We start from the raw sequence: 24,825 nt of genomic DNA on the forward strand, positions 1-24,825 counted from the left end.
ACATATTTCATCTTGAATTATCTCATGATATCAGACAGTTTTATATTCCTTAATATTCTAAACCCACAATCCAATAACTGAAGAGTTTTCTCCTCTGATGCAACATTCAGTGTTGGAAACAGCCACCCACTGGCTTCATTAGTGAGATTTTACTCAGGGAGGGATCGCAGGGAAGGATGTTTGTGTTTGAGATTGTGACAGTTTATTTGGAGCTCAGCACTGTGGAACAAATTTTGAAAAACATTTATTTCCCAATACAAGAGCAACCTTTTGAAACAGGAGGTTAAATGCAATGTGTTGACATTACAACAAACACACACTGTGTCTCTCTTTCAAATAGAGACATTTATAAGAAGAATTGCCAGGTATGAAGGAATTTGGTACATACTCCCTTCAGGATGATCTATGTTAACTTTGCTGCTCTTTCAACTTCTCCTCTAGCACCATCATCCGATCAAGCTTTAAAGGTCCCGTGTGTAAGATTTAGGAGTATCTATTGGCAGGAACTGAATATAATATTCAGTGGTATGTTTTCATTTCTGTATAATCAGCTGAAAATAAGAAAGAAGAGAAAATTTGTCATTTATATCTGCAGCAAGAGCAGGTCTTCTTTCATGTTGAACCGCCATTTTTTTTTACAGTAGCCCTGAGCAGACACTGATCTAGATATGGCCTTTTGCTTTTTATGTGATTTTTGCAGCCAGAGTTTTGTTTGAATTTAGTTTTGGGGCATGGGAGAGTATTCAATTTGCAACTTCACTGCTAGGTTCTGCTAAATCTTACACACCGAACCTTTAAAATTTGTGCAGTTCACTGGTTTATGACTAAATATGTGCTAAACATTCCCATTACACACAGCTTTACTTTATTTTGTGTATTTTGCCATGCCTACAGTGCAGCCTCACATGGCCATTAGCTTATCTAAAGGCTTTTAGTCTGGTTCACAGCCTTATCATACAAACTTTGAGTTCATTGCAAAGACCTGGATCGCCTGACACAGCTTTACAACAATGTTTGTTATGGCAAGCAACACAAGAGGCCAACAGCTTGTAAAGAAATCCACACTGCAACTGTATTATTCAAACAACAGACGGAGCTAGTAGCCAACTAAAATGTCTGTCACCATCCTTCCTGTTCAGATACCTCTGTCAGGAAAGTGGCAAATCGAAGTTGCTCAAAAGCTAGTTGCTGGTGGTAGCTCAAAGTCCTGCTGGTTGATGCCAGTGAAGACCAGTACCAGTCTAAAATAAGAGTCCCCCAGTTGGTACTCCTTACTCTGAAAGTTATTTGCAGGCCAGCAAATAGGCAAGGCTGCTTCAGCCAAGTTGCTAAAACAGAGGCTTGGGTTGGAAGCAGATAATAGAGGCATGGGAGAATGATTTTTACATATTCCTTATCGAGCTCTGGAAAACTATTCAATGTGCCAGAAGGCAGAGGCAGAACGTTGCTTAGTGTGTCTTTGTAGAAGCATGGAAATGCTGACATTGACGGGAGAAATAAGTTGGAAGGTGTAAGAAGCAGTTTGAGAAAGAAAGCCCTGTAGACACATCTTTTATTCAGGAGAAAAGGGAGGAAAATGTTGTACTCTGAGAATATTTCCTTGGCAGTGGTGGCTGAAATAGAAATCCATCAATGTCAAGGCAGTGGGCATGGATGCAACCTGTCTGGATAAGGTTGAGGTGCCGTGATTGAAAGGACTCTTCAGTGTCACACAGAATTTAGGAGCTGCTCCATTAGCAGATGTTGGAAGGAAAACATTTTGGTGATTTTGTGCTCAGACATATTGCTGACAACTCAAACTCCCTTCCTCTGAAAGCCCGTGACAAGGTGCTGGAAAGGAAACTCTGGCTGCCTGTCAAATAGATTTAAAAGTAACAACGTAGACTGTTGTTGGTTTTCAAAGCAGAGGCAACATCTTTTTACCCTTTCACAGTCTGTTGAAAGGTTTGAAGTTTGCTTGCTTTGTGGATTAGGAAAAAGGTCACTGACCAAGGATCCCAAGGTATCTTGCAGGAGGTGATGTGGGAGTCTGGACTCTTGGGGCTTCAGCAGCCAGCTGTTCAGTCATTGTGCACTCAGATATACTTATTATTAGTTATTATTATAAAATTATTAGTTTTATTAAGGGAGCCACTGGACTCTCTGACAAGGAGGCCTCCCTTCTGTGTGGGATTTACACATTGCTCATTAAGGAAGGAGGTCTGGAGAGTGTTCAGTTCAGTGATGAGTAAGGTGACGTAAGATATTATAAGATACTATTTTTGTGTGCTCAAATGAATTAAAAAAATGGTTGGTGATTTTTTTTTTTTTTTCGCTTTCTAGCCAGAGAGTTATATGAGAAGATATCTACTATCTGTTAAATATAAAGCCACAGCTTGCAGCCAGTTAACTCGGGTTACCATAAGGTTGTTGTTTTACAAGAAGTTTATGTGCTGGACTATTTCAGCAACTTCCTGGAGTCTTGTCATCACAGAGGTTGCCAGGCAACCAGCGGAAACCTGAGGAAGTCATTACAGCTGACAAGCTATAGTAAGCCTGTTACCTAGGACAGACCCGAGCCGGCTGATTCCCACTGTCTTCATGCTATGCTAAGCTAAGCTGGTGGTGGTATTGCTCTTCCCATCGAACTCAGGAAACCAAATAATATCCCAAAATATTAAAATATATCTTTATTTCCCCTCTCCTTTCCACAAGCACACAAACATTAAATATGATTTATGGTCAGTATCTTCAGCAGAAGTCTGATAAGTGGTTACAGTCCTCTTATATTTCACTGTAATAACACAAAGTGCAGTTTGTGTATTTTAGTGATGGGACCAAAGCCTGTGGGAGCAAACATAATGGCTCAAAAAGCTCCGTGAATGATGAAGCCCATTTTTCATCAAGCCATGATTGATCAAGCACTAAATGGGAAATGGCAGCTGCAATAACAACGCAAGAGGATAACGTGTGGGATGAGTGGACATGCAATGTTGCCTGCTATACTTTTTATATTGTACAGGAGAAGTGTTTCACTTAATGATGCATCCTCCACTAGCTCCAAACAAAGCTGTCATACCGTTGAAAGATGATAAACTAGTAACTTGCAGTGGTAAATGGTTTTGTCTCTGAGGTATGAAGGACAACGAAACACAACTTTGTAATCTTACACACTTATTTGACCCCATGTATCTCAAGCGGACACAGTCTTTTGTGTGATGAGCTGTGACGTGCTGATTCAGAAAAAAAAAGTACGTGACAAAACGCAGAGGAGTGGGGAACTCAGCATATCCAAACAATAAGCTGCATACCTTTTGTATGTGGTAGATGTTGTTTGAAATATCCGCCTCATTCTCATTTATGTTAAGAGAATCCCAGGCCTTCTCCTTCCTTTTCCTACGTGCGAGTCTGCGACAGTGAGATCCTCTGGAGGAAATGCACTGAGGCCTGCAAACAGGCCAAGTCTCAGGCCAAAGAGGGGGGACAGGACAGGAAGCTCAGATGCTTACATAACAGCCCTATTGAGGGGATTGGTATTTGACCTGTCACATAGCAATCTCTTCCATCAGCCTCTTACTCTCACCCCCGTCCACAACCTCTGCTCCTACATGTATCAGGTTGGCCATGCCTCGGCGAGAGCTGACTACAGTATGTTTGTCTGATGGGGACTCTAGACTTTAACGTTCAGACCAGTGGTATGTAAACTGATTTCTGTCTGCATAAATATTTAGATGTCTCCTCACTACCATTTTTTCCCCCCTCCGGAGTTAAATCCAACAGGTAGTGTCGGCCTTAAATTTGATCACCCTCCAAGCATGGGTTCAAAGGGGCGCTCTGCCATTTAATAGAAGCCAATGATGTGCGGTTCTCCTTTAAGTCTGGGTGAGATTGAAAAACGATAAGGAGGCTATTAAAGACCTTCCTCCAAGAGTGAGAAATCCCGGTGTCTCAGGGCTTCTTGGCTACCAGTAGCAGCAGCCTTGTCGACCCCGCACGGCTGTATTTATAGAGCGCTGCGGATGAGTCATTTGGCCGAGTGCCCACTCTTCGTTCGCCAGATTTACAGGTCCCCTCTTTGGGGAGGGCAGCTTGATTTACGAGGCACCCCCTCCCCCCTACACCTCCACCACCACCAGCTCCCACCCCACCCCTCTCACTTCCTTCAGAGACAAGCAGACACACCATCTTGCCTTCGGCTTGCTGTCTCACTCAGTTTCATTCGCTCTCGCTCTCTCCTACACTTCTTTTGTGTGTTTCTTAGAAATATGCTCTTTCAGCTCCTTTGTCAGAGGTGTGTGTAGAGGAAAAAGCTTCCTGAGAGGCAGACGGACCAGCCATAGACTAAAGTTGCCTAAGTGCGCCGGGTTGGTGTGTCACATTGACCTGCCTTTGACTTGACAGAATGAAGTTTTAGGGCGAAAGAGTTATATGAGGTGGAGGAAAGCGAGAAGCGAAGGAAGGAGGGGGAGAGTAGGAAGGACAGTAGAGAGAACAGTGGAGTGTGTTTTAGGAAAAACAGAAGGAGATAAATCTATCTGTGGCACAGATCAAGAACAGATGAAGAAGTGGCACTGGGGGGCCAGCGGTCAGCAGCGACAGCGTGGCTTTTGCTCCCTCCACCTCCAGCTGAGAAGGGAGCACGTCTTCCTCTGCACCCCATGGATCTTAACTCCAACCCAGGTTTGTCTCTTTGCATAACAGTAATGAATACTAACACGTTTGCATCTGGTTTGGACCGTTTCATCACGATGGCAGTGATATTCTTAGACTTTGCACTGTCTTTAGTTTCAGTTCCGACTGACGGAAGCAGTGGAAGGATTTCTCAGGCAGCTTTACTTGTCTTAAACTTAAGACACAAAGCTATTTGCAGATGAGTTGCAAATTACGCTCTCTTCTCTTCTCATTGAGAAAGTGTCTTTTCCATGCGCTGTCCATTTGTCATTTCAGCAGACGGATGTTTGACAAGTTACAGTTTATAAGCTTATGTTTATTGCTGCTGTGATTTCAGATGAGCAGTTTATGATGCTCACATTCCTGACTTTCCTACAGTCGTGGTGACATCTCTGCAGCTTCCTTTTTATTTGTCCTCTATACCAACATCTACAAACATGCTTGCAACAATATTGGAGTTATTATTTCTGACAGTATGTTTCATTTTATATGCATTAATGTTAACAGGCTTTGCTCTGTGCTAAATATCTTGATTTAGCTCGATGACGAACATGTCTTTATTTTAATTTTCAGTGCATTACATTTTCTACACACTGCTGTTCTACTTTTTATTAAGGAGATGGTGTCATTTGGTGTGGCTTATAACTAAAAAGAATGAGAATATGTTTTAGTTCTTAGGCTACCAGAAACTGCACGCAACATTAGGCGCATTAACAATGTCGGACACAGATTAGACATTTAGAAAACAGAGATATCAAGGCGTATTTATTCCACACATTCACTCTCAAAACCTGGCACCTGCTCAGTCAAAGATTGAGGTGTGCTAGTAGCGGAGAATGTAACCATGAACCGTTTGCCTAAAGCAGAGATGATGAGTGAGCTACAATCTTGTATCACTCAGGTCAATTTATTAGATTTCACGCAGCTCCCTCTGGAGACACAAAAGGCTTCATACGATTGTTTTCCCAAATATAGTAGCACTCTCTAAGACCTGTACACAGACTTAGATGTGTAAAATCAGCAGAGTTCCCAAAATTTTGTTAACCTGTTGGGTTAAGCATCTCCAACAGTACATAATCGGGATACTAAATACAAAGTTTAGCAATTCCTATACGCTAATAACCTGTAAATATTAAGTTATACTGTAGGGTTTTGTCCTGCACTGCACACTGTGGAAACACCACTGAAATGGTGTGAACAAGTTTTAACCATTGGAGCCTTTTGAATAACTTGTATGACAACACAAGCTTTTAGTTCCCCTGTAGTTTAAAGGCCACCCACATGTATTGTTCTGGATATGTAGCTTTTAGAAAAAAAAAAAATCTTGCCAGAGGAAGAAAAATCATGCTTAGCAAAAAAAAAGAAAAGAAAAGAAAAGAAAAAGCTGGGTCAAATTTCACTTTGCTTGGCTGCTTGGGGCAGATAACAGAACACACTCCTGAATTCATGGCTCCAAGCCTCCCTGTAAATCTAAAGCTGCTCTCATGCAAAACTTTGAAGCAACAGATGGGAGAGAAATCGGACAGAAGAAATACTGTATATGTCGAATGTTCAGGCAGGAATGAGACTTCAAGAAAGAGGAAAGACGAGAGGTGTTTGAAACATTGAAAACAGTTGGTAAGTATAACAAACCGATTCCTATTTAGTTTGAAATTGTTAAGCTAAGCAATTATTGTGAACACTGTCCAAGGATTTCCTAAGCCTCACATAGTTGTAACATCTAGACGAATCATTCTTGGCTGCATTTGAATATTGGCCTGCATATAACCAGTCTATGTGATGATTGAACGAGTAAAACATCCAGCAGCTTAGTCTCTGGAGTTTCACAGGAGATGTTTGTGAAACTCTCCACCCATTGTCTGGCAAAGCAAATGATTCGGAGGCCAGTTTGTCTCATACTGCAAAATCTACTGGTTGAATTCAACACGTCTCATTACTTGCCTGAGGCGGCAGCGAGTAATAAAACTAAGTGACAATAAGTGAGCATGCCTAACAGTATTAGCCAATGAAGCTTAGTTGTGCTAACTAAAAACAAAAGTATGTAGAAGAATGTTTGACTGGTATGATCTGACAATTTAGAGACTAAATGATTCATTAACTGAGGAAACAATCAGCAGATCAATCAATCATCAAAATAGTCGCAGAAGACCATTTCACTTTTGCTAAGGGCATCAAAACTATATTCTGTGATTCTGTGATGGATGTGCATTAGTAGTAGCCACACCAGAGACTGTAGTTAATGAAAGCTTTATTTATAGGACAGCTTTGAACCAGGAGAACTGACCGAACGACATCAGCAAAACTCCAGCGATGCGCTCTCAAACACACACACAAAGAGCCAACCTCGTCGTCAGCATTTCTCTGTCTCTCCACTTAGATCACCACCAATCTTTTTCTTTGACCCAGCTCCCCTGCACTCCGTCTGCACTGCGGCCCTCCCAAACCGGCAGTGCTTTGGCCAGCTTTGTCAGAGAAAACAACGAGGATGTGGAGCGGCAACGTAGACAGGATTGCTGCGATGGCCAAAATGAAAACACGCTTATCTTGCCGGAGCTGATGGGCGCTGTCCATTGGCTGTCCAAATAATTGGGCAGTGAGTCAACAGGAAGTTTTATAGTGCGTGCCTTCTGGGTTTGGCCAACAAGCAGATATGTGTGTAGAAACACACACCAAGAATAACTGGCACAGACAAGCCTGAGTTTATTACACACATGCTTCTGCTCAGGGAACACATTCACTATTTTTGCACTGAAAATGGTGTCATTCGTCCGTGTTCCACCTCATCAGTCACTAAGTGTAGATATGAAGTGATGGGAAAGGCTCATGCAGGGTGATGATTGATGAATGTCAGATTTATCTTTACTTTCTATCACAATAATGTTCACCTCTGGCAGCCCCTTCAATCTCCTGAAGCAATCTAGGAAATGAAAATGTTGATTAATGCTTCTGTGACACATAACCAGAGTGAATTCATTTTATAATGAAATTACTTCATGTGAATGAAAATCATGAGAAGCATTTTTCTTAAGGAGCTGTCAGCCTTTTTTCTTTCCTCCACATCTTTGTTGCATCTCTCTGCACCCCCCCCTTCCTTCTCTTTGGTTCTCATGGGGAAAGACAGAATAAGTAAGTTACTCTGCCTCAAGTAGTCACACACTAAACCAGAAGTCAGGTTTCTATAACCCTGTCTGAAAAGTTCAAAGGCCAGGCTGACTCAACCTGCCAATTTTGGCTGCGGGGAGTGCAGGTGTGCATCTGCCCTGAAGCCCTCATCAGTGCTGAAAGGTGATATTAGAAGGTATTAGTGAGCGGAGCAACAGCTACTTTGTGAAGTCCACTCCTTGTTTCATTCTTCACTGAGAAAGCCAGGATGTTTGTCGACATCTTTTCCTTCCAACATAATTGTCACTCGATGTTTTATCTTTTTCTTTATCGTAGCAATCAAGATGGAAGCTGTAATATCACAAACATTTGTAAACAAAGATGCTGATTGAGGTGAATGACATGTTACCCTGCAGAAAATCTCACCCTTTGATTTATGGAGCAGCAACCGTACATGCATCTGTGCACATATGAGCACTGACAACATCCTGCATCTTAATCAAAACAGATTCACATATCGCTCCAACTTTGTGAGAGATCATTCATTTTGGGTCGCAGAGTGCACGGCTGAGTATGAATTCCAGGCGTGCACAATAAACACACTCACAGTCTCACGGCTCTGAGTGCGTGATATATACTTGAATTGGTGATCTGTCATGGTGAGATATGTTTACACAACCTCACATGCATGTTACAGCACATACACACAGCGCAGAAACACTTACTCTGTCAAACACATTGCAGCCCAACAGAGAGTATAACTGTTTACTTTAAGTGCGTCTGGCTGTACCTGAATCATGGATTCTTTGACAATATGGTGATGACATGTGCATTAAAAGCTGGTGTCGGGTTGCCTTTAGAGAGCTCTCCTGCAGAGCCACTCAAGGTTTTTACTCTTGGATCTGAATGCACTGCACCTTTCCAAGAGCTTCCTCTGAAGTATCAGTCTGCCTGTATCACTGATGTAATGTTTCAGCCTTCCAGCATTGCGTGCAAGTGTTCAAGTGACAACAGCCGCCAGCCCTCACCAAAACTCAACACTCCTAACATTTTAATGGGATACTGATCCCCCCCACAGTCAGTAGTCGCTGAAGCTGTCAGTGGTCTAAACGGCTCACTCGTAAGGATTTTGGTATTTTAACAAACCTCAAAGTGTTGTCATGCATAGTTTAAAGATGTTTGGAATTAGTATAGAATTAATCTCACGTTATACTGCGAGTCACCACTGAAATAAATAGCTGGAACAAAATGTTTGTGGTTTCATGCCAATGGCTAAGAGCTTCCATAAATGTCATTTGTGATTTATACTTACAGTTGTCAGTTTTGGCTTTAAACAAATCAAATACACATTGTGTATGTATGTGTATTTACTACAGGTCACGTATACTAATGGCCATGACAATTTTCCAAAGCAAAACAGAGTTTATTTTAGATTGTTTGATTCAAATTTCCTGCCCTAAAGGCTGCCACTGGTTTCCATTTCAATGAAGTATGAACACCCCCTTTAGGAAACTAGCTCAAGATAATAATCCATCATAGCAAACATGATGTACTGTATTCTTTTCTTGTCAGAGTAACATTGGAAAAAGAAGGTGGCAGCATGATCAGTCTCAAGTCTTATCATATTAATTTATGTTCCAACACAAGTTCTGAACTATAAGTCAAGTCTGAAGTGTGTTTCCTTCGAGTTGAAGTTGAAATTGATTCCCCTTACATAATGGTATATTTACAGCAGGCTTGGCAGGACACACAGACATAGCTCTTAGCTTAGTTGGCATGAAATCAGAACAGAGACACTTGGCTTTTTGACAACCTTGTGACCTCCATGAACGGACTGACCCATTGCTTCCACGACTGCCCTCACAACAACTCATTATCTCGCTCATACTCAACAGCTGCCTTTGACCAGTGCAGTTCACTCCCTTGTGTTTGAGAACATGGAGTGACTGAATAATAATAATAATAATAATTTGTTTTTTTATTAAGGAGATTCTTTTGAAAGAGATTTAAAGGCATTGCGTTGAAGCTTTAGAACCAAAGTAGTAAAGGGCATCAGGTTTGCCTTTCAGTGCCAAAAATTATTACTGTTCTCCATTTTTTTTGGTGCCATGATTACCTTCTTCCCCATGGGCGCCTATAGAGGGACAGCCAAACAACCCTTATCCCCTTTGACCTCCCCACTCCTATTCACTCTGTTACTCACTCAGCATCAGATTGTAATCGATAGCCATAGTAACTCTATGGCGTCAGTGTTCTCCACCAGACAATGTCTTTGGGGACTCAGGTGGAGGCTAATGTTGTGGTGTCTGCCTTCAGATTATGTTGATTGACAGACAAGGACCACCGTGACACCAGGAAGAGAATTAGCCATCGATACCTTACAGGGGGTCAGGTGGAACCGGACACCTATCGATTCATGCAGAGTCTGTGCAGAAATGTAAAAATGTACAATGTAAAAGTTGTAATGACAGTTTTGGATATGAAAGAGTCAGATTTGGTATCATCATTTGAATTATTCTGTTTTTTTACATTTTCATATCATTATCAACCAAATATATTGTCATTTACAATTGCAGCTTACATCATTATCAGTTAATTTGTCAAATATTGTTCCGATCAAGTAATCCTTTATTATATAAAATGTCAAAAAATAGGTGACATCCACAGATTTTTTATTTTGTCTGACCAAAAGTCCAAAACATAAAGATATTAAATTAATGATTACATAAAATGGAGAAAGTAAAAATAGTGGTTATAGTAGTGGTGGTGAATGTAGTTACCTAATTTCATGTTTTCATATAATTATCAACCATCATAATATTCAGATGATGGAACTTTATTGTCATTGTAGAGCTGCAACTACCAATTATTTTTTCATTATTCATTCATTCATTCATTCATTCATTCATTAAATTATTATTATTGATTATATTTTTAATATTTCTTTCAACTAATTAAGTAATCATTTAGTCCTTTAAAAGCCAGAAATGTTGATTAATATGATTATTATAAGCCCAATTTATTCAATTTTAGTCAGTCAGATTATTTGATTATTTATTCAGTATTGTACATGATTCTTTCTGACCTTTTAAAGTCTGCACAAACAGTTAGTTTAGATTTGTTGATACAAAACAGTATAATACCATACCAATGTAACATACTATTCAGGTAATAATATTAATGATAATAATGTTGTGATGTAAACTGTTAATGTTGTCTATAACTCATATTAAGGCTTATTTGAGTCCACGTGCAAAAAGTCAATATTACATCATTACGCTCTGAATAGTTTGAGGTTGAGGATGTTCACAAAGCACTGCAGTGTGAATGGGACATCTCATGTTTGCTCACGGGGTCATGCCCTGTGTCAAACCAGTGGCCTTTTTAAACCCAAGCCTTCAGAGAGATCTGCCTATTGTTCCCATTACAGTGCTTAAGAGAAGTATGTGCGTGTGTGTGTGTGTGTGAGTGTGTGTGTGCGTGTGTCCTCCCCAACCCCCTCTTCAAACCTCACCTCCCTCCCCTTCTTCCCTTTCTCTTTCACACCCTCTCAGCTGTGCTCACTCACTCATTCTGAGCCAGGCCACAAACTGGCAGCGTACCTCCCCAGTCAGGAACTCCCGTCCTCAAGTTAACCTAGGTGGCCGGGACTTTGTAACTTCTTCTTTATCTGGACTGTGTAGGAGACATGGAGATGGTTCATCAGGCGAATTTTAGTTTACCACAGTACGGATTATCTGATTTGCTATCCTCACATCAAGGTAACAGTGCATTATTTGACTATTTCGAGCCTGTTGATAACCTTATATGTATCTCTTTACTGCAAGGCAATGGATGAATTTCTCCAAACGTACACTGACGTCTTTACTACAGACTTCTTTGTTGTAACAGCTGCACTTTGCAGAAGGATTAGATCATGAATGAAACTCTGTGAATCAGGGCACTGTCATTTGTAAAGCATAGATGAAAAAGGATGTAGATTTTGTCTCCACTTTAAATCCTCGTCATCATTGCGTATGAATGAACATTTTGCATTGTAGTCTGGTTTGTCGCTCGGTGAGTGACTTCCTGTTCTGTTGGAGGTATTTATGATGTGTGGACTTCTGAGAAGACTATCATTAGACACAATATTGAATCTCAACTTGCCCCTGCTTGCATGCAAACAAGAAGACTCATGCAGACAAGAGAGAACAGACACTGATGTATTCATTTAATCTCCCTCTGTACACACACACACACACACACACACACACACACACACACTCACACACTCACACACTGGGAGAATTATGACACATATTTTTGTCATTTAAAGCTAAACAAGGTAGTTACAGTGTCTGCATTGTTTTCTGGGCCAGCAGCAGCTGCTTCCTCCACTTGGCAAGCAACACAATCAAAGTCTGGAAGAACTTAACATTTTCACAACAAGTCTCCCAGAAAATGTATTCCACTTTTCAGTATACTGAATCATTTCAGGTCATTTTTACCACTTTAACACCCACTCCCTTTTTGGGTAATGTCTGCCGAAATGAAAACAAACCTACCATTTTTTTTTATTCTCAGACCCATGCAGTGAGGCGAAAACAGGTTTTTCATGGATTTGTCACATTGTTGGACTGTTTTAAAGGTAATCTCTAGTTTTTCATGCAACTGCTCTGTTGCCTTAAGAACTTTTTAGTTGTTGTCTATTTCTGTTTTTACTCTGCTCTGTGAAGCTCTTTGGGCTACAATTCTTTATGAAAGGTGCTACATAAATAAATAAAGTTGAGTTAATGCAATGGCATATTTTTAAGGTTTCAGTCGTATATTTTGTATCGTGCCTACATACTTTTGACAACCGTGCTTTCTTTTTTAAAAGTAACCACATTAGAGGAATCATTACAATTCAAAAATATGTTTATTCACTTCTTTTTCTTTACTTTAGATGAGGAGATCAAGACCAATTTTATATCTGTTTGTTTGATATAAAGCTACATCCAGGAGACAGTTAGCTTAGCTTAGCATAAAGACTGGAGGCAGGGGGAAACAGCTAGCCTAGCTTTGTCCAGAGGTGAAAAGTTGCAAGTTCAATTATTTTTCGGGTTTAAAAAACAACGGTTTATGTGCCAGACAATTTCTTTGTGCTAAGCTAGGGTAACCGTCTCTTGGCCATAGTTTTATATTTTACAGACAGATTTGAGATTTTCTCTTCTGGCAGTAAAGTGAATTTTCCAACTAGTCTAATCAATACATACACTTTATATGTCATGTTCTATTTTACAGTACTGGCAATCTGTGGCAGTTTTTCATACCGTGGCATCCTGTGATGGTGACAGTGGATGCTAAAAGATGAATTCACAAAATTGAACTATTATTTATACTGTCACCCAGTTCAGCGCTCTACATGTTGTGTTGTTTTACAGGACCTACTTACAGACGTACAGGTCAGAGTGAAGTGTATCGGGGCTCCAGGTATTTGTGAGCAATTACAGCACAGTGGGATCCTTTGTTGTCTCCCACCTGTTTTGAGCCATTTGTTAAAGACTGGTCTGCAGCTGGGTTTGGCCACTCATTAAGGCCGGTGGTCAAAACTGGAATGAACAGTTGTTAGCTGTTTGCACTCAACCCAACTCTCATAGTAATTATGACACACACACACACAGGGGGCAACTATAAATAATGGTAAAGTTAGAGATAATTTAATATGATGCAAGTGATAAGTTTTGTTTGAGGATAAGCTGTTATGTTATATTGTATGGAGAATATTGTAAATGGAATTACAGTTCAGAATTGAAAGGCATTGTTGCTTTTCCTGAACTTTTTCATGAAGTCTTAAGGTGAATAGAGAAACTTTTCTGTGTGTGCCTTCTTTATTAAAAGCTGTACCAGCTTGCACATCTCTGTGAAGCTGATTGTTCACCGCATAGCTCATAAAACTTTAGCGCAGTGCGCCGGTGCGTGGTGAATTGGGGGAATTGTGACAGCCGTCATGGTTGTCTCTTCAGGTACAGTCGTGCTATAAGTAAAGCTCTTCAACTGTCGCTGGCAGCGGACTCCTGCTAGGATTGGTCTCATTTAAGAAGAGATGATTGAGGGTTTTCTTTAGACACAGTGCCAGTCACACTACAAGCAGTCTGAGAATTGCGTGGTGGAGAATAATGCTTGCAGGCAGCTTAACCACAGCCGGTAAAGAATCTGTCAAAGACAAGCCTCTGGTCATTTTATTTAGAGGACAGACGTGGAGGATTTACCCACAGGCTCAGCTGGTTTTATCTTTCCACAGTTAATACTTAATTGGCTAAAATCTGAAGCTGTAAAAGTTGCAGACCAGGGATTGAAAAGCTAATATTTGCTCTTCACAGCGATGAGGTTTTTCCTGATTATCTCTTTGTCTGATGGTGGTTTTAACCTGGAGTCGAAGCATTGATTGACCTGTCTGAGATCAGGAGACAATGCTAAGTTATCTTGGAAGGCTGTGTGTTTGTGATTGAGCTCAACAAAAGTCTCCAAACGATTAACACTTGTGCACTCAAAGATTATTATTGCATTTGGCTATAAAAGAGGTCCCATTGAGAGCAAATAATGTTTGCCAAGTATGCAAATGGAACACTATTCATTGATGCCTGGAGCAGTTTACAGCACCTATGTCATTCACAAAGTCATGACTCAATCATTGCAGCTGCTAGATGTAAGTCTGTTTTTCATAGAAACCCCTTTGCTCTGTGTCACAAACAAAATGTAATGCACTTGGCTGGAAGCTTACTAACACATTTCTGCCATAAAGCAAAAGTAACACACAGTAATATCCACGCTAAGACAGCCAGTATTAGTTTATCCTCTAAAGTAAGTCTTGATTGATTGTTTATTGGGTCAACAGTCTGAAAATGGATGTCTATCCTTGTGCTGCTCCTGATATTTGTGGATTCATTTGATCTGAAAAGCAAATGTGTTCTGGCACTACATTTGCATAAGATTAATACTTCATATGGGTTCATAGGTAGCGAATGACTTTTGAGTTTTGTCCAGAAAGTTGTCCACGTGCTAAGTGAGTTTGACATATCGCCCATCTTCATAAACCAAGTGGTCATTTCAGCCACTGTGGAAGAACGCTGAGCATCAACAGGAAATGGCAGGAGGAACAGGAGTGTGTTGTAATAGCCATGGTATGCTGTATAATCCTGTTGCACGCTTGTTTAACAGCTTCACAAACGTTTCCAAAAGGAAATGCTGTCTTTCCATTCAAGTAGTGGAAACACAGACTCTATGTTAGGGGTTGATTGATTTTTAAATATGGACAAAAGCACTCACAGGGGCACTAGAAAAACACAATTACTTTGCATGACAATCAATGCAGACAATGCGGACAGGGTGGAAATGCCTGTGACTGAGATACGTGTGCGTGGAAAATTGGTCAGTGGAACTAATTGGTGTTGGTGAGGAAACCATCGGACAGATCCACTTCAGTGATCAAAACGTGAGCATCAGACTGATGGGGGTTGATTAATATGACATTTTGATAAAAGTGTACATAACTGAGCGTTCTAAACAAAAGGCAGGTCAAGCATTTGAAGGAGATATTGACAGTGGATTTTGCACTCAGACCACGTCAAAATCCGATTGATATGCAGATTTAATTGTTGTACGCTTGTATGATAACAATCAACTTGGTTGTGTTTGCGGCAGAACATTTTCTGAACAGGTTTTGAAGAATTTTACAAAGTGCATGTTTGACAGCAAAAATGTATTTTCCAACCTAATGCTGCAAAAAATGCCTGCACCTGCTGTGACGTGGTAACTTGAGATGTCACTTATATAGAAGACTTCCTTAAAGCTCCAATGTGTAGAGTTTAGCGGTTTCGGATTGCGACGCCTCACCTCCCCCTCCAAGTGTGTTCGAGAAACTACAGTGGTTGCGAACGTCACGGATAATGTAGAAAGCCCTTTTGTCAAAACTTGTCATTTTCAAAAACTTCTTAATGTGGCATGTGTATTACTTTGATAAAGTTGTGCACTTTCTACAACAAGGCAACTGCATTAAACAGTTAATGTTTTAAAATGTACATATTAGGGGGAAAAACCTTAAAGACGTTACCTAACTTAAAGGATAAATGTGGTGACTATTTTTCTTGTTGATGACCAAACCAACAAAACTACCAAAAATACTAATATTTACCTGCGTATACAAAGCTTGATGCAGCACACTGCACTGCGGGACATGTTACATCACTACATACCAATATATCTACCATATATCTTATTGTGCTGTCACATGATGTAAGACATAAGTAACTTCACAGTTGACAACATCAACATATTATCCAGTAATCTTCACTGTGTATCTGTATATGACAACTTAATCTACATTATTTTGTATAGTTTTTATATTTTATGCAGATTAAACATGTAATATTGTTATAGACAATGCCATGACAAAGATGGTTTTGTCTTTTTCAGGACATATACAGCACATGGCAGAGCTTGAAGAGTGTTAATCCACCGCTGAAAATAGTCCACAGTAAATGAACTATTTACTCCTGTTTGAGTTGCATTCACTAAAGTGAAGTGCAAAACTGTTTTCAAGGTTACTCCACCTTTTTTAAGAAAAGCCACTTTTATGTTTGGGAAGCATTTTTAAAGAGTTCCATGCTCAGTAAGCAACAGGAGGCTGGTTTGCTTCAGCCCCTGAAAATCCTTGGCACGGCCCTGTCGGTCTCACACAGTCTCCCTCTCACAGCGGACACACCAACACATCGATATCCTCGCTCTCTCTGAATGAAATCATTATTCTATCAGCCGCTGTGAACAGTTTATTACACGGAGGACTCCAAAACGTGAGCGAGTATATTTAATTTTCCAAAGCTCCTGAGGAAAAACTCGATGCGGATGAAGGTGAGCGGCACATTCACCGGTTAGTTCATCGTTTGTTGACAAACTGGGAATCTGTTGCGCGTCGCGGACAGAAATGACATCGTAGGTGTGAATCCTGCACATAAAGAGGTGAGCTGGAGGCTGAAGCTGCCTCATTTATTTATTTTTACTCATGAATGGACAAATAACAAACGTTTAAATATCAGTATTTGAATGCAGATGTAGCTCAATCATGAATGCTGCTTTGCATGTTCAGGTCTAAAGATGGGGGGGGGGGCTGTGATTGACAAAGTGAATCAATCGTGTCTGCTCCATGTGAAGTGAAATTAATGAGAGCTCTAAGGGGAAATCAATATCGGGTACTGACTAATGACTGGATCTGGAACAGAGGGACACTAAGCCTGCTGTTTAAAGGAAGAGCTTGTTTCCTGGAAAACTTCATTGATGGTCTGTGCAAGCTTTATTCATGCATCTTCACTGTTACTGCTCATATTGGCTGTTTAAAACTATATGCGCAACATTAATCTGCTTTATTATTATTATTATTATTATTATTATTATTATTATTATTATTATTATTATTATGATTATCTGCGACTTATTATCTTGAACCTGGGATATATGAACTGTCAATGTCATAGGTAACAAAAACAAGCATGTAGGACATGTAGTGGTGAAGTTGCATATTGCAACTAACTGGATACCCCTCACCTCACCCTCTCCTTTCAAGGAGGAGAACCTATAGTGGTCCCAAAATTTTGCGGACAATGCAAAAGGCTCTAGTGTTTAGAGTCTGTGTTTGGTTTATCCGTTCTGGGCTACTGTAATGGTGGACTGTGGACATGGTCCTGTGTTGTTAAAAGTATGTAGGCAAGATACAATTAAAAAAATATATGAAACCTTAAAAAATATGGCATTGCATTACCTTTACAATAATCCAACAATGTGACAAATCCATGAAAAACCTGTTTTCACCTCACTGCATGGGTCTGAGAATAAAAAAAAAATGCTAGGTTTGTTTTTCATTTCGGCAGACATTACCCAAAAAGGGAGTGGTAAAAATGACCTGAAATGATTCAGTATACTGAAAAGTTGAATACATTTTCTGGGAGACTTGTTGTGAAAACAGTGACTCCTAACTTAAAACCTCTTTTGACTCTCAGAGACGTATTGGCTGCATTAACTGTAGGTTCATTACTGTCACTTGAGTTTACATTGCCGGTGTTTGTAAAGGGAGCCTATAGTGGATAAACACTGTGAACATGTAGAATGCCGCACAGGGCAAACACTGGCATCTGCTCCCTGCTAATGAGATTTCATCAGGTCTGACAGGGAGCATCAATCGAACTACAGCAGCTGTCCAGGGCCTCATTCTTCATTCCTCAGATTTATCACATTTACCCAAACTTGCAAACGTGCAGGTTTATTGACAGGAAAACAAAAAAGGTTTTAGGGTGAAGCCATTACATTGCATTACATTATAATCACTTGGCAAGACGCTTTTGTTTGTAGTGGCCACTTAGGAGCATGAGATGGATGTCATCCAAAATTAGGAGCCTATTCCTTTTAAACAGATAACTAAAAGCATCTTCAGTGCTACAGTATCTGTGCAAGTGTTTTGAGATATATTTTTTAAAGAAACAAAACCATACATGAAGAAATGTGTGTGTGTGTGTATATATACAAATGGCTCACTTCTAGATTCATGATGAAAGAGTGTTGCACGCAGGTTGTTGCGAAATCACAGTGATTTGACGTAATTATCACAATTTAATTTTCTTTTCATAATGAAGAGTAACCAATACCTACTGTATTTGTAATAAAATATACAACAAAACTAAAATGAACCAAGCCTTATTTAAAGCTGGTGTGGGAGTCTGGTTTCTGTGGGGACATTACTGTTAGTGATACGTTTTACGTAAGCCGGCATTGATTGGTGGTTGAATTGGTGGAACAACCTTTGCACCGGAGTGGGTTACAGCAACAAGAGGTACAGCAGAATCCATGGCTGGTTCTCACTGCCAGAAGGGGGAGACAAAAGTTCGACACTGTAGGTTTAATTTAAAATACTGAGCAAAAAGACATAAACTCAACTAAGATATTCACACTGTTAACATACCAGTGGAGCCAGAACATAATGGATTTTAACCTGACATTAAAATGGGTTTTAGTATAGATTAGAAAGGTTTCTTCTTCATAGCAGGTGTCTGACTACCACTGTATAGTCTCCATTGGGAGCCACCAGTAGTCATGCACCATTCAGAAACAAAAATTAGACATATGTCCAGTGACATAGCGTGCGTGCATGTTCCCAACACACCACACACCAATACTGATCAGTGTTTTAATCTCTACTCATTCTGTCTGTATTTTCAAAATAAGAGCACACTGTTTTTAATGGTTCACCTAATCCAGGATTAACAAATAATCTTACTAACTAACTATTTGGACGAGAATAAACATTATATTAGCCTGATGACAACATGGTAAACTGTGCTCCTTACTAAAAATATTGATATATTTACCTTAATTACATAGTATTGACATTGTTAAATTAGTCTATAAATCTCAATAGTAGTAGTATTTTTCAAGAAGTTGTTGAATTCAATGAGAAATGTGTCTCTAGTATTATATTTAGTTTTTTTACCATCAGAGATGTGGTTATCTCATTTTAGCAATTTCAACTTTAACAAATGAATGACTCTTTTGGTTTGTGTCATAAAACAGTTTAAGTATAGATTTCTGCTTCATTAGAAGTCATTCGGGCTTCACGGTGGCAAACCTTTTCCCTTCGCTGGCCTTTCATGTTGCGTTGTAGCAGCTAGTCTATAAATATTTTTTGTATGCAGCACGCAGATCTGATCCTGTGGTGCAATCAATGGAACAGGATCCCTGGTGGTCAAAGTCATGAATAATTCAACCATTGTGTGACACATCATTTGTCTCTTAATAGCTCATCTCTTCCTATGATAGAGCAGGTGCATCGCTGTGAAATGCCACGAGTCCTTGTTTGTCTGTTTGTTTCATCTTCATGAAGCTGAGGTAGAGTGGTGCAAATTGTTCTGTTGTCATAGTAATCGCTGCAAGCGTATTCGTCATGTGATACAGGTCCAGACCCTCCACTCGGATCTGTCCGGTATCACATGGCAGCAGAGTGCTTGTGGCCATTATCCACAAGTTGAATCAGGATAGTTGAGACTGCCTCTAATGGAACACGTACTTCTGCCCAGAGATATAAACATTTCTTTTGATTTATTACAGCGGAGCAGTTAAAAGGGCAGTGTGTGTGCATGTGTGTCCAAAATTACCATTTTTAGAGACACCTAGTGGTTAGTTTCAAGTAAGTTATCTTGCCATTCAAGGACAGAAAGTCAGTGCTGTGTTGGTCACTGGAAGGTCAGACATTGTCTGAAATCTTATTATTGAACTTCACTTTTAGAGTATTGTATGCTCAGAGATGATAATCAAAGGATGTTTTTAGGAAGCAAGTCTCACTTTAAATCTGACTTTTATGATTTTGCTGATATCAGAACTAGTTTGTAAACCAGTCAGAGTCCAGTACACAACATGCACAAGTTCAATGTGAAGCCTCCAGCACACATACACTTAAAATGAACAATATTTTTATATTCAAAATTCTTGATCAGCTTAGCAGAAATGCTTTGTTTGTGATTTGTTTGATCCTCTGTGTATTTGAACAGGGGGAGACAAAGAGCGGATGACAGCCAACCATGAGACCTACCTCCTTATGGCCAGCACCCAGAATGACATGGAGGATTGGGTGAAGACGATCCGAAGGGTAATCTGGGCTCCTTTTGGTGGAGGTTAGTATACATGCAAGAATTTAGTGTTAACTTAAAGATGTGAATGAGATCTGATTCGGCGTTCATTTGGATGACTTTTAAAGTGTCCAGTAGTGGTGCTGGAGGATGGATGCGTGTGTTTATTCAATGTGTGAGCAAGCTGCTGATTTCGCCACCGTCTCGGCTCAAGGCTCAACCCCACCAAACTGCTGACTGCGTGCTCTGATCCCACTGACAAAATACTTCCTTTATGTGCCGAGACTGTGTTTAACTAAGCATTGAGAGTTGCTTTGTGCGCAATAATAATGGTGTAACCTAAATCCATTTGTGGGTGCATGATACAGATGGGACTAAGCAGTAGTTTCCAGTAGCTGAAGTACTGTATCTTCAAAGTTCTACTTACTTGTTTGCAGGTAAAACAACAGTTTGCCTTTTCTTCCTCCACATTTTACTTCACATGTTGTTTGCATTCACTTGTACTTCTAAAGCTATGATACTTTTCATATAGAGCAAGTCTAGACTGTACTTTTTATAATAATATTATTATTATTAGATTACTTGACGTCAACATGACATGATGTGTAAATAGCTTAAGTCATGGGAATACTTTCTTTAATATTTTCCTTTAAGTTGTGAAATGTTTGTGCTGCTTAAATCTCAACTTTCATATTTGTGTCATCATCCTGCATGTTTGTTTCCTCTTCCTATCCAGCCTGTTCATGCTTAAAAAAACAAAGGAAATTAAATAATGTGTAAAAATCAACACAAGTAACCAATTTAAAGTAAGGATGTAGTAATCATCAAAAACGCTGTGATTCACAGCCAAAGCGCATGATGTTCTCATGAAGTTGTCCCCGACTTTGCTGGGATCAGTGTGCTGATTACCGAGTCCCCTACTGCGCCGCTATGGTTTGTTATTGACTTTACTGGCAGACAGTGTCCTACATTGTGCATGAACAGGGCGCAAGCGCAGCGTTTGTAGCCGGACGGGCAGTTCAGGCAGCTCTCTGTGACAGTGAATAGATGAGGCTGAGCTGCCCCCTCTGTTTTCAGTGCAGGGAGTTTGATGTCTATTGCAGTTGACTGCTCTTCAAAAGGACGAGCCATTTGTCAAAGATGCCACAAGAAAGGTGGCTCCAAGTTGGAGCGGAGCCGGGATTTCCCTGTCCCCCCCGCTCTCTCTCTCTCACACTCACACACACACACACACACACTTTTTTATATTTTGCAGTAGCAGCAGAGACTAACTGAGCCCTGATTGGCTGGTCTGTGTCCATGAAGTGTGATTAAAAATTCTGTCCAAACAGTGACAGACAGGGAGGGAGCTCTCAAAACGAAGCCCCTGTGTTTGACCCGCAGAAGAGCACGGAGCCCCTGATGGGTTTGCTGTCATGTTGTGCTGAACACTTGCTATGATGTTGAATTAATTACTGGCTAGCTTGAACAAACAGTTGGACAAGAGGGAGTTTGAAGTCAGACCTTTTGAGACATGTGCAGCTGTGGCCTCTCCATCTGGATCTTTGGAGATTTACTTCATGGTAATTAAATGTTTATTTGTGAAGGCTTTGCAATTGAATTTGAACTTTTGTAACGACTGATGCTACACTAGAGACAGTTTTTATTGATTGAATCCATTTTTGTGTCATGGTTGTAGTGCAGTGACAGTGATAAAAGAGGTCATGATAACGTCAATTCAGCCACCAGAGACACATTTTTTTTTGTTGGTTTGGACTAAACACATGTTTCAGTCTGGCCTCAAAAACTTTTGACAACTAACTTTAGTTTAATCCTTTAGTTTTTTTGGTGTAACGTCACAGTTAAAGGTACTTACTAGTCAAATATTGTTTTACTGCCCTTTGGTTGTAGATCCGAGTTCTCCACACCAAACATGACCTCTACTGAAACTTAACTGATAGAGCTTGAAAGCTTCTGAAAGTCCTTTCGTCTTTCAGCGTTGAGCTGATATGATAGTTGACATCAGATCACTCATTATCTGTAATTTGTATTATGCCTCTAAGATCTACGTATTTTGACGCACATTTTGAGGTATCTCATTAGAAAAGTTCGATGGAAACGTCAAAAACCCGAAATAACTTTGCCTCAAAGTTGCAAAAAGTTTTTATACTTGCTTTTTCGAAAAATAGTTCAAACGCTTCATTGGAGATAGAAACACTTTTTCCAACTAAGTTCTGGCATGGAGAACCTTTAACTCGCATGGCTGATGTGATGTTTCAGTCTCCTCATTGCTCCCATGGCTCTATAATACATCCATGATTGCTCTGCCCAGATCTGATATAACCTTCCTCACAGAAATACACGAAACAAACAGAAATGTTTTCTGCATTGTTTTTCTCTGTTTGAGGTTCAACTTTAATTACGTGATCTTGTGTCGACCTCAGTTTCTGCAGTGGTCTGACTGGAGAATTGGCACCACCTACTGCTTATCTCAATGAAACAACTCCTAATAATGACAGTGTATGATATGGCATGTTGATTTGCATTTATTTTCTCTAAATTTGGTTGCAATTTGCGATACATTTGGATGGAAACACAGATGTTTGAGTTCATATACAGACGTGATGAAACATTGTGATAAAATTATGTAACATCCTTAGGAAAATAACATATTATTAAAGGCTGTCTGTGATATTGGATTGAAATATTTAGACATATCTGTCTTATTTTTAATGACATGTTGCAGATTTTATAACGTCATTCTAATACAAACTACAATTCATGCAAACATCAATGCAAAATAAAATATTTATTGTTTATTGTGAGCCTTTGAGGGTTTAGGCCTGCGTGAGTTTGCTTCATCTAATGTTTGAACATTGTATAAGGGCTTCCTCTGACTAATCATAGTCACATATTATATATTTTTGGAGGTGATTGATTTACATGAGATAGTAATATAAGATATGTATAAGCAATATAATTAGACTTGTTTGGGTCACTGTATAGTCTGCGCACAGTTGAGGTTTTGTTGCACTGTATATCTACAGTATATGGTGGGAGTAGCAAACAAACATATGAACACATGCACACATTCTTCATAAGCCGGTCCACACACGCAGCTACATGTGACCCCGGGAAAACATTCCTAGACTCATGACCAGAATGTCTGGAGGGATGACCTTGTTTTCAGTCACTTTTTCTTCATTTCGATACATGTGGATATTCATCACTTTTTACTCTGGGGGAGCTTTACTTATCTATATTTCCCTCTGATCTGTCTAAGATTTTGAAAATGGATACACAGCTTCAAATATATCTCAGGAATTTGTTTACTGTTTTCTTTTATTTGCTGTAAAGATTGAAGTGGAAGAGTCCCTAAAGCAATTTCAGCCAAAGGAGACAGAAAACGACTCCTGTGTTAACTTCTGAGCAGCTTTTTTTTTTTAATGAAAGATGATTTTCTGTGAGATGCAAGTTTGACTGACCTGCTGTCTGCTATCTTTTCTTTTCTATTTTTTTCCTTTTTGTCATGACTGCAAATTCTGAGGCTAGTTTTTGGAAAATGCTAAAATGTAAACACTTCAAATTCTGCGCCTCTGGTATGTTACCTTATCACAAATTTATTAATAGGCGTTTCTTCCAGAAGCTTACAAGTTGTATCAGTTTCAAGAGGGGTGAGTATGATAAAGTACTGCCATATTATTAAAAACACAACTGTTATTATTATTGCATCCACTTGCGTATAATGAATACTGTCCTGAAGTTTAGTAGAAAAGCCACTTTCTGGGTAATTGAACGCAGTGTAGTGATTTTCAACTACAATTTGTTCACATCAACACTCATTGTTTTGAAGCTAGATTTCTTGCTGTGTCAAATGTTGTCAAAAGCACGAGGATCCTGGTAAGCTCAGTCTAATTCAGTCACCGTGCGGTACCTTGTCGTACCACGTGTGTGCATTTGTGTGAGTAGCCTCTGTCTGTAGCTGGAGACCGGAAAAGTATGCAGATCCAAATCTCTCAGGAAGGCTGCCTTAATCCCCTCTTGTGTTGCATCCACATGAGACGGCTGCAAATGGAAATCGGTTTCATTTTTTTATTTTTTTTTTTCTATGTCCACTGCCTCAGACAAAGGGCAAGAGGTGCTCAGCAGGAAGTTAGAGATTTGATCATCAGACTAAAGCTTTGTGGGTGTACATATTTTTTTATTTAATTTTTTTTTTCAGCTCGGACTGCCTAGCCGACCTTATCAGAAACATTTTTTTTTCATTTGATTTAACTGCGCCCTTTGAAGTGCCTTAAGCTGTAGATGCAAGGCTAATGGAGTTTTTTCTTCTAATGCTTTGAAAAATCCTCCTTTCACTTTGGGAGAGAGAGTTTAAATAGTGCAGGATATTAAACATGATTAATATTTCAAAAGAAACTATAATTCATTCAAGAATCAAACCCCAAATATCATACCCGCAAACGCT

At 39.7% G+C, this 24,825-nt stretch overlaps 1 protein-coding gene across 4 annotated transcripts in view; it reads left to right on the top strand.

The window, feature by feature from the left end:
* Nucleotides 1–24,825, top strand: part of arhgap24 (Rho GTPase activating protein 24) — a 67,740-nt gene that overhangs the window by 34,522 nt on the left and 8,393 nt on the right. The window contains exons 1-2 of one of the 4 annotated variants that reach the window (XM_019253701.2): nt 4,152–4,659; nt 20,301–20,423. In XM_019253701.2, coding sequence (XP_019109246.2) covers nt 4,638–4,659; nt 20,301–20,423 — 145 coding nt within the window. In that variant the 5' untranslated portion in view covers nt 4,152–4,637. Of the gene's footprint in view, nt 1–4,151; nt 4,660–11,297; nt 11,514–16,421; nt 16,729–20,300; nt 20,424–24,825 lie in introns of those variants that run through there. The other 3 variants (XM_019253700.2, XM_019253702.2, XM_019253699.2) reach the window with 3 other exon arrangements.

The sequence above is a fragment of the Larimichthys crocea genome, chromosome IX (genome assembly GCF_000972845.2).
Source record: "Larimichthys crocea isolate SSNF chromosome IX, L_crocea_2.0, whole genome shotgun sequence".
NCBI classification, from domain to species: Eukaryota; Metazoa; Chordata; class Actinopteri; family Sciaenidae; genus Larimichthys; species Larimichthys crocea.